The sequence below is a fragment of the Sinocyclocheilus grahami genome, unplaced genomic scaffold, assembly GCF_001515645.1.
Source record: "Sinocyclocheilus grahami isolate Dianchi unplaced genomic scaffold, SAMN03320097.WGS_v1.1 scaffold695.1, whole genome shotgun sequence".
NCBI lineage: Eukaryota > Metazoa > Chordata > Actinopteri > Cypriniformes > Cyprinidae > Sinocyclocheilus > Sinocyclocheilus grahami.
In genome coordinates, this window is record NW_015505874.1 from 982,923 (window position 1) to 993,951 (window position 11,029).

The window sequence follows — 11,029 nt, forward strand, 5'->3', positions numbered from 1 at the left end:
GCTGGGTAAAATAGGGACAAACCCAGCAATTGGGCTGTTTTGACCCAGCGGTTGGGTTAAATGTTTAACCCAACTTTCTTGGTAGTAACCCAACCGCTGGGTCAAAACAACCCAATTGCTGGGTTTGTCCCTATTTTACCCAGCGCTGGGTTGTATTTAACCCAGCATTTTTTTTAGAGTGTACGATGTGAATTACAATCATTTGTGTTGTTAGTTAAACCCGTTTAGCTTTTTTAAAGCACCATTATCCATAGTAAAATTATCACCTCTAGTCATTTCCCATCTCACATATATTACTACAATATTTGAATAAATAGCAAACATCTGACTCCAAATCTTTTTATTCATAATTGGAGTGGCTTTGTTTTAAATTAAGTGCCTATTAAACCTCTATTAACCACCAACAGCCTTTGTTGAGCTTGAACCTTAAAGGAGATATTTTTTCCCCCAATTCATAGCCTTTCAATACCTTCAAATGTAATAGAGCGCATCAAATAATATTCATAAAACAGCTACAAACAATTCTATTTTCCCATTCCATTGATCAATTAATTTCAAATTTTAAAAAATATTATTAAATTACAAATTAAATAAACTGTACTACTACATTTTTTCGACTTTTGGCTAAGATCAAGTGTAATATCTGAAAACAACTAACTAGTAAAAAATACAGTATTTCAAGGCTATATAAAGAGAGCAAAATTCTCCTTTAAGATATGATAATCTAGACAAAAAGATGCTGTTGTGGCTCAAGCTTTGTAAAATTTGTATACATAAATAATTAGTACATATTTCAGTTGAAATTTAAATAATATCAAATTTCAGAAATTTAACAACTTCTAATTTTTTTGTACATACCTTTAGGGTGACAGTGCACACTTTACTAGTAACTAATAATAATAATAATAATATTCCATAGTAGCAATATAGTGACGATGGCTATACATTTGGAAAATAAAATGTTTTAAATTAGTTCTGGTACACTTGACCTATGAAGATATCCTTCCGGGCTCACAGATAAACTATTTACATCTGTTAAGTGCTAAATTACGTTGCTGTAAGAGAACGACTGGACAGTCCTGAACGCAGGGGGCGGGGATTTGAGAAGAATCCCAAAATCACAGCCTCATTTGCATATTTAAAGGGACTTAAGAGGTCTTTGTTTTTCCATCCACCTACACTATGCACCATCTGAACCAGTAGGGTCTTCTCGACCTTCACAACAGCAACTCGATGGAGTCATTTTGAAGTTTTGTATATCTGTTAATTGTGACGTCTAAAAAAAACTGAACTATTAACCCAATCAATGGGTGAGGGAGGGACTTTTTTTTAGAACCCTGAAATTGCAAACCCGTAATACCACTCTTTGTCATCTGAACAGCTAGAAAACACACTCAAATGCCTCAATTAATATTTACAAACACAAACATGCAAAGATGGTTAGAGCAAAAAAGACCAACTGGCCTCTTATGGCACCGAGTATGGTAATAAACACCGACAGATGGTAAGCAGTTCCTTGGTAACCATGATGATTTATCTTTTTTTTTTAGATGTCCTTTTGCTTTATAACTGAGCTGGACCAGATTGTGAGTATATCTGTTTGTTTCAATTTTCAATGCTCTAAAGTTCACTCTTTCTTGTCAAAAGTGTCAAAACTTTTGTTTTAGGCCACTTAAATTCATAATCTCTTCAAAAGCACTCCTGAAATCTTCAGGAATTTTTCGTATTAATAATATGAAAATATGAGTGTAGTTGCTGTTTGAAGGCAACAATGACATGTTGTACTTCTATACATCATTTTACACAGAAAGCAGACATACCCAATCAAGCTCAGCCAAGATGGTACACCTCAGTTTGACTACAAGCCAGTATGCAATTCACAGAAGCACTGGAAAAGCATTGCACATTGAGACCAGGGAGTCTCAGAGAAAGGAGACAGTTATTGTGCTGCTGTTACGGGGCATCTGGTTTTGGAGTTTCTCCAAACGAGGAGCCGAAGGAGCTGGGAATACCTGCTGAGTTTGGCATGGAATCGACCTGTGGCTCCACAGGAGTCAGAGTAATTTCCACTTCTCCTCTGTCCTCTAATAACATTGCCGGTGGGAGGTACGAAACAGTGGACAGTGGCACTTCTTGAGGAGCTGGCCTTCCTTCTCTGGATAACGGTGCACGCTGGATGACCATCCTGCGGCTCAGCTCGTAACCCGGTTGGTTGGGCCCTTGCATTAGCAGGATGGACTGCTGCTTCTCAGGTTCTGGTGCTGGTTGGCATTGCACCACTACACCTCTATGCTCAGCATCTGTCACTTCCTGGATGGTCGGAAGTTGGGTAAGCATCAATCCTTGCTGGTCCTGGATCACGATTTCCACCAACTGTGAAGGAGCGACTGGCACACAGGAAGGCAAGGCTTTTTGGATTACTCCTCTCGTGAGCAAAGCTGGATTTGGATTTGAGGTTGGGGCTGACAGTACCTGTGGTGCCATGTCTTCTGGTCTTTGCTTTCTGGGTCGTCCTCTTTTGCGTTTCTGAGTAACACCAGCAGCTGACACTGAGGTGGAGGGGTCAGGGCCCCTCTTAGGAGCTGCCGGTCGTGCTCTCTGGACGACTGGAGTCGGAGCAGCAGAAGTGGCGACCGTGACTGATGTTTTCTCATGCTCTGGGTAAGAGAGACTCACACCCGATGGTAAAATCATAACGGGGACGGTGCCACCTGGTTGAGAGGGTATCGTTGTGACTGTAATAGGCAAAGTGACTTGAACGCTGCCCGAATCGGCTGGTGCGAGACACGGTGGGGAGGTTTTCTCTGGAACGGTGCCTCTGGGAAGGAGCTGAGGCAGCTTCTTCATATAGGCCTCCACTCGAGCAGACTCAAGCTTATTTGTTGGTTTATCACTGATCTGCTGCTTATTGGATGGCGGCTGTTCCACACCATCTCTCTCTTTTTGCTGCCAAAAACATCAAAACGGTACTATATTTACCATTTATAGTATGTACTACTGCTAATGTGTGACATTACTAAAAAACTAACCCTGACAAGGTGATCGGGATGCCCTTATTGGGTTTATTTTGTGAAATTGATTGGCTGACTGTAAATTATCCCACTTATGATATGACTTACCAAAAAAATGGCCATTAAATATTCATTTCAGTTGAGAAATATAAAAGTAGCACATATATGTAGGAAATCAGTTGACTGAGATAATTATCAATTATACGGTTTTGCATTTATACAGTCATTATACAAAAATATTTGATGACACTCTATTCCAGAGATTAGTGCAAAAGTGATTGACTTATGAATCAAAGGGTGTGTTCACACTTGTCATGTTTGGTTCGATTAAAACGAACCCTGGTGCGATTGCTCTGTTAGTGCGGTTCGTTTGAGTAAGTGTGAACGCTGCCATCCGAACCCTGGTGAGCACCAAACAAGTGGACCGAGACCGCTAAAAAGGTGGGTCTCGGTCCGCATCCAAACGAACTCTGGTGCGGTTCGAATGAAATATGAATGCAACACGGACCAAACACTTCTAAACGAACCCAAAACAGGAAGTAATGACAAGATGCGACATGATTTGATGATGCGGAACGAGCGGTGTATCCAAAACAAAATGAGCAGAGAGCAAACGTGGAGCAATGAGGAGGTAAAGTGCCTTTTATGAGCTCTTCGTGAGTTTTCAGGTGGTGAAAATAAAATCATAAGTACACGCAGCAATGAGCGCGCTTAATCCAGCAGACGGCATTACATGTGTTCGACTTAAAGCGGCACTGATCAGACAAATCTGTGAATGGGTACTTTGATGTCATACAATGTCGGTCTGCACAGCGCCACTTTAAGTCGCACACACCTTTTGTTTGGGGTATTCGGTGAGTTCAGTCACGAAATATACATCATTCAACCCGACCAATCAGGCTGTGAACGTATCACTGTGCCTTTAGGTTCGGTATCTTTAGGTTCACTGTAAAAAATGGCAGTGTGAACACTCAGCGGACCAGGACCAAATGTATCGTTTTCTTTTTTGGTCCGGACCAAACGAACCAAGAGAACCGAACTACAAGTGTGAACGCATCCAAAATGATTTGGGGGAGAAATTTGGGGAAAGAAACAGATATAAAATGTGAAATGTTCAAATTTCAGACCAGTAATACCTTATTTTCTGCACTGACATTATCTTCTTCTGCTCCACCTGCTCGGGAAGCTGCTGCAATCTTTTTGATTACTTTATGAGGTTTGGAAGGTCCGCCTATGAAAACCAAAAACAAATCATAAATGTAGCTTCACTCCTAAAGCAATGTAGCAAAATCAGGGTTATTATTATTGTTAAATAAAACCATTGAAAATCATTAATTAAAATGTAAAAAAAAACTTGTGTTAATTCATCTAGTTGCCAAGGCAACATTTCTCATTTTCCTTAGTCTGAGTACTTTAATTAAAATTTAGAGGTCGACTGGTTTGAGTGGATTTTACCGATAGCTAGGTTGGACCACACTGGCCGATACGATTAATCACCTGATAGTTTTTAAAATGGATGCTTTACTATAAAAATAAATAAATACTTTACCATACTTTGTAAATAAATAAAAATATAAATATTAGTTATATATTGATCATTAAAGTTAGTTCATAGTTCATTAACTAATGAAGCAACTTGAAAATGTAAAAATGTATTAGTAAATGTTGAAATTAACACACACTATCAAGGAACAATAGGCTACTTCTACAGCTTCCTTTAATCTTAATGATACAAATGGACTCTTGTTGTAAAGTGTTACCATTTCATTTTAACAGTCATGCTTAAAGATGGCCATCTTTAAATATCTACACAAAGGCCATAGCATTGAAATTACATACATATGCATATTTTATGTACACGCTCTCACTTTATTTGCTTATATTTTAGAACACTTGATGATTATCTAATCAAAATAATAAAATATGTTAGTCTCACACCAGGCAAAAGTGCAGCACTGAAGTGAATTCATTATGTACTTAAACAATTTTTGGGACAAATTTAATCTAATTTAATGTAAAATTGTGTGAATGGTGCTCTGTGGCACAGCAGGATTTCTGTCAGGTGCATGAACATATCACTGTGCTTTCTCATGTCACCAGCTTTAAATCTGCAACTTTTCTGGCTAACAAATGCATTAAAGTGACGAGCTGGATATAAACTAATGCAAATAGATGGTAACAATCGTGACATTAAACATTTGGGTCGGACTTGCGTGTGTTTTGGTCACATTGTTTTAACAGTTTAAGGTAATACTAATGTTCGCGTCCTCGTAGCCTTGATAGCAAAAATACTGCTGTTCTTTCTAACTAATGCAGCATTTAGACAACAAATTATTTACTTTATAATGATATGAAAATATGCACTATTGTATACTGTATACACACCGTTTCGCTGTCTATTTTAAATCCGCATCTGAAATGTCTCGCTCTGTGCAGCACGCAGCCTCACGTGTCAAAACAATCAGCATGTGGTGTTAGTGATTTCCCACTCTTGTACTGTACAATGACAGCGGACCCTTCTCAGCTGCTCCAGCAGCGGACACAACCAGGAAAAACTATCGGCATGGATTTTTGCAGATAGTTCCAGCAATCAACTATCGGTGCCGAATAATCGGCAAAACCGATCAATCGGTCAACCTCTATTAAAATTTAACTAAAATTTTAACTTAACTTATTTTAAATAAACTATATAGACTAATATTAAAAAACACACAAAATTACTGAAACTTTAATTAAAATGAAAACAGAAAATAGAATCTAATTCAAAATATTAATAATTATAATAGTACATCAATGACACCACAATAATGCTGAGCAAAACTTAACATGTCATCTTGCTATTTACTTTAAAAAAAAATAGACTTATAGAATTAAGTATTCAGAATTGATCAATTAAAAACATACAGATTTAAAAAATGGATCAAGGCTGACTGAAGTATATTTGTGGGCTTTTATGTACCTCTTCTCTCCTGCACCTGGACCTGAGGGTAGCTGTAGGTAAAGGTAGAGTTTGTCGTTGTCAGAGAAACGCTGTACATCGTCCTGAGAGGAGACATGTCACAGGAAGAAAGACAGAATAAGGGCAAGACAATGTGCTCAAAAACACTGTAAATGTACAAATAAGCTGAATGAGTGCGAAATATTATACAATACAACAGGACACAGTGGTTGTATAGTGATAATAGAAATGAACTGCTAATGTAATAGTTGTGGGTTCAAACGTATGTAAATGAGATTATATACACTTTTACTATTGTGTTCATGCTATAGCTAATAAAAAAAATTGTCACCCTGTTATATTCTTGTTTCAAATAAGATTGAAAATACACTTGATATAAATTACAACATTTCAGAGGACTAAAATTTAATTTAATTTTATCCTCTAAGAAACTTACCAAAATTCTGTCCACTTTGCCCTGCACATTTTTACTGTGAAAAGATAGGGAAAAAATGCATATATTTGCATATACATTCGCATACACACATGTATGATGCATACATAAATTACATTAAGGGTTCGGGCTTCAACTTAAAAGAATAGTTCACCCAAAAAACATGCTGATAATTGACTAACCCTCAAGTCATCCGAGATGTTGATGTGTCGGTTTCTTCATCAAAACTGATTTGAAGAAATGTATCATTACATCATTTGCTCACCAATGGATCCTCTGCAGTGAATGCCTCAATGATGGATTTGTTTCTTACAAACAACAAACACGCAGCTTTTCGCTTCATAAGACAGTAATTGATGGACTGCAGTCCAGTGTGGATTACTTGTGGATTATTGTGATGTTTTTATCAGCTGTTTGGACTCTCATTCTGACGGCACCCACTCACTGCAGAGGATCCATTGGTGAGCGAGTGATGTAATGCTAAATTACTCCAAATCTGTTCTGATGAAGAAACAAACTCATCTACATCTTGAATGGCCTGAGGGGGTGTCAATTTTCCACAAACTTTCATTTTTGGGTGAACTATTCCCTTAATGCTACAGCTCTACAAACAAACATTCTGCTTAATATTTTAATCATGATATAACATTTCTTCAGGAAATAAAGCTTTAAGATTCTATTCAAGAGTAAAAATGAATAGCTCTTACGAAATGTTGCTTTTAAGCTTCTGCAGCAGCATACTGGGCTCCGTCTCCCCCTCCCCAGCCGAGGCGTCTGCCTTTAACTGATCTTCTGCCATGTCTCAGCCACACTGGACCGACAAACTGCATTCAGAACCCTCCTGGACCTGAAGCTCTAGAACATGAGGAGCTCTAGAACATGAGGGGCTAGTTAGTATGTGTCTGCATAAGGATTTGGCCAACTTTTAATTCTAAGTGTCTAATACGCAACAGCGTGTTTTAAAAAGTAAATTAATTATAGGTTGATCGAGAGATTATTCTGCACGCAACCAGAACTTTACACACTAGATCAATGCAACTAAACGCCAATAGTAAAAGTTGTAGGGTGTTGCAGTTTTAGACCATATTTGTAGTATCAAGTGTTTAAAATGCACAATTGTTTTATAGTATTTCTCTAATATGCACAACAACTTTAAGTCTGCAGGCAATATATTGAAATGTTCTTAGAACAAACTGCTTACTGGTAAACATTCAATGCATCACATGTCTGCAAATAATCATCAGACATATTTAGGTCATGTTTACACATACAGCCAGACTGTAAACACGAAATGAAACCACGCAAGCACCTAATTCTCCCACGCCTAAACGCTCAAGATATTTTTCCCATTTCGAAAATACAGCCACTCATGAATCTGTTGTCAGGTCAATCGGATAGCGACCATGCCCAAATACTACAGGGCTGTTTTTTCCTGCCCCAGTCCAGACATTTCCTCATTTTCAGCACACACGCGCCCAATGAAGATCTCAACATAAGAAACTGATGCTTTCAGCCGGTGTATGCATGATACCAGGATCAAATCCAATCACTTTAATGCATTATTTAATTTAATATTCGACTAGCATATTTGATACATGCACAGGTTTGGTTGATTACACACATGTGCATCTCTTTGTGGGCGTACTGAAAGACCATCCAACCAGCAACTAGACGAAGCCATTGGTTATTTATGACCAAAAACTCATTTTAGCGCAAGTTAACCATATTCTCAAACGCAAATGCTTACTGATCACTAGAAATAAACCTCACAGCAGCCTGGTTTAAATGAGCATGACATAGCAGCTAATAGGCTAACATGAGTTCGAACAGGCCGAAGAGACGTCGACTAAAACGAAACCGACATAAATGATCACTTCCTTACAGTAATTCATAATTTAATGATATTATTTGTTTAAAAAAAACTTTGGGTTTTAGTATATGTTTGCACAAGCTAGCTATCGTTAATATCATACCACCAATGACACTTGCTATAGAACTAGCTAGACACACTTGTACGCTTCGAAAACCTTCGATTATTACGTTAAAATACCTGGCCTTTCTAATAAAATATACCTATTATCATTGTACAAAGTTTACCTAGCGCAATATCTCATTCAAATACAAAATAATGGTACCGTTTATTTTATAAACGAAAAAGAAACTACCTGAGACAAATATAGAGCAAAAATCCCCTTTCGGCTTATTTTGTGATTGGACGACTGTGTTATGTCTGCCTGACTACAAAGCAAAGCTCGACGCTAATTGGCTGGTCTGAGTCATCCTACTTGGATACAGAATGAAAAGACGATTTGATTGGTTAATGGTTTTATGCAAGTAAAAAAAAGAGAATAATTTTAATATTCTGTCAGGCAACTATAATTTTTGTGTACATTTTCATGAAACATAAACAACTGTTATTGGCCTAACAATGATGAGTATTTTCTTAAAATGTAGAAATGTCATACTATGGTTTTGTATGGTGGAATTAATACATCAATTGGCAATAATAAATACTACTGTAGTAATATTTAATATTCATTGCCCAAGTGTTTACCTGGCATTTACTTTTATGTACTGAAACAGTTAGCAAGAACACCTAATTTATGAACATAGCTGTGATTCATTAATACAGGCCACACTTTAATGTCAAGCTCAACTCAAAGAGCTTTTTACACGCCTTTGATTTATTTCACTCCAATTATTGTTTGTCGTTTACCAAAACAAATGATACATTTCAGTAATATGGTGGCATATATTTATTGGTAAATATCACTGAGAAATTGAGAGCGATGTATTTATGCTTTCATATTCCCCCAAAATCAATTCTAAAAATCCTTAATAACATATATATCCCTCCTAATAACTTCTGGATAGGAAAACCTTTATATCTATAAAAGTGCCAATAAAACCATTATTATCTGTATTTCAGAAAGACTTATTGAATTATTATAAATCCCTAATAGTAGCTTGTTTATTGAAGATGCAGGACAACCACCTAGCAGTGCATTACAATAGTCCAGTCTAGAGGTCATGAATGCATGAACTAGCTTTTCTGCATCAGAAACAGGTAACATGTTTCGTAGCTTGGCAATGTTTCTAAGATGGAAGAATGCTGTTTTTGTAACATGGGAAATATGATTTTCAAAAGACAAGTTGCTATCTAATATAACACCCAGATTTTTGACTGTAGAGGAAGTAACCGTGCATCCGTCTAGTTGCAAATTGTAATCCACGAGTTTCTGTGACCAAAAGACAGTACGCCGAATCTCGTGGATTACAATTTGCAACTAGACGGATGCACGGTTACTTCCTCTACAGTCAAAAATCTGGCTGTTATATTAGATATTTATCTACTGGTCATTCAAATGTAGATTTCAGACATAATTGTGAATTGCCGTTTTTTAACTGGTTCTTTGTTTTGATCATCCTCAGCAGCATGAGACTGACAGCGTTGCTTTCTATGGCAGCAAAAGCTGCATTTCCACATGATTATCGTTATGGGACAAACAGACCGTGGACGATCGCAGCCCAGCGGCTCAATCCACCCGGCAAGAAAAGAAGAAAGGTGTTTGTTGAACCTATTGCAAATGAGGACTGGCATGTGCTGAGAGGTGACACAGTAAGTGATCCTTTCTGTCTTTTATATCTTGAAAGCTTTTAATGCTTAGTGAATGTATTTGTTCCCCCACCTGACTGCTTGCAGATCAGAGGCATCTTTTAGTCCACTGAAATGTAAATAGTACTGATATTGTTTAAACCAGGGGTTTTCAATCTGGGGTCCCGGGGACCCATAAGTGGTTGTGAGGGAGTGCCAGGGGCGGATTTAGTGATTTGGGGGCCCCAGGCAAAATACAGGAATGGGGCCCTATACAATTTCACACATCTACAACCTTGAGGTTTCTTTCACTGTTGCTCGCTGCTGCACGACCGTGTCCCATAGTTGTCCAATCTTTTAGATTTTTCATGTACATGTTATAAATAAATGATTTCTTTAATGTTGTAAATCCCTTGTTCATATTTAAACAGGTTATAATAGTATTAGAGTAGGTTGGACACTAGGTGGTGCGTTGGGGTAATTTTCACGATCCAATTGTCTAATTCTAAACTTTAAAATATACATTTATTTTTTATTTATTTTAATTGCACATTTCAATTAAACTGAAGGAAATTATATATTTACATGCTTAAGGATTATTTCAACCAAACATGAAGTGTGCCTGTGTGGAACGTGACTGTGCATGGTCCTTCTTTGGTCCTTCACAAAAAACGAGTGAGCGCCATTTAAAAAAATTAAAATAGGCCCTATATAATATGCACTGTTGCTTAGTATTAAAATTATAGCTTCAGATGCATGATATTTGTAGGGCCCTATGAAATCCGTTTTATTTTTCCCAAATTAGCCTAAGTTTAATTTTTTCCAAAATCTTTTTTTCCGTTTAAATTTTTCTGGATTCAGTTATTTTATTTTATTTTTTCGTTTAAATTTTTCTGGATGATTATATTACATTTGAACAAAAAACATGTGTAATTAATTAAAATCATGAAACTTCTTTAATTTAACAGCAATTTAGGCCTATTAAAAGTTGAACAAAAATGACATTCTTAGGGCCCAAATTCTGTGCTTTC

The 11,029-nt window shown here is 37.1% G+C and overlaps 2 protein-coding genes across 2 annotated transcripts in view; one reads left to right on the forward strand and one right to left on the reverse strand.

Moving 5' to 3' along the window:
- Positions 1 to 934: 934 nt before the first annotated feature.
- LOC107559678 (uncharacterized) lies at positions 935 to 7,271 on the reverse strand. The gene is made up of 6 exons (XM_016243575.1): positions 7,111 to 7,271; positions 6,407 to 6,440; positions 5,971 to 6,053; positions 4,950 to 4,966; positions 4,148 to 4,242; positions 935 to 2,946 (listed from the first exon to the last, which is right to left on the reverse strand). Exons 1-6 carry the CDS (start codon positions 7,200 to 7,202, stop codon positions 1,954 to 1,956), a joined length of 1,314 nt encoding a protein of 437 aa, XP_016099061.1. The 5' UTR covers positions 7,203 to 7,271; the 3' UTR covers positions 935 to 1,953.
- Positions 7,272 to 8,254: 983 nt separating this feature from the next.
- The window catches only part of LOC107559719 (probable 39S ribosomal protein L24, mitochondrial), a 4,212-nt gene continuing 1,437 nt past the window's right edge, over positions 8,255 to 11,029 (forward strand). Inside the window, exons 1-2 of the mRNA XM_016243632.1 lie at positions 8,255 to 8,286; positions 9,836 to 10,022. Of these exons, the coding sequence (XP_016099118.1) occupies positions 8,270 to 8,286; positions 9,836 to 10,022 (204 nt within the window). The 5' untranslated portion in view covers positions 8,255 to 8,269. The remainder of the gene's footprint in view (positions 8,287 to 9,835; positions 10,023 to 11,029) is intronic.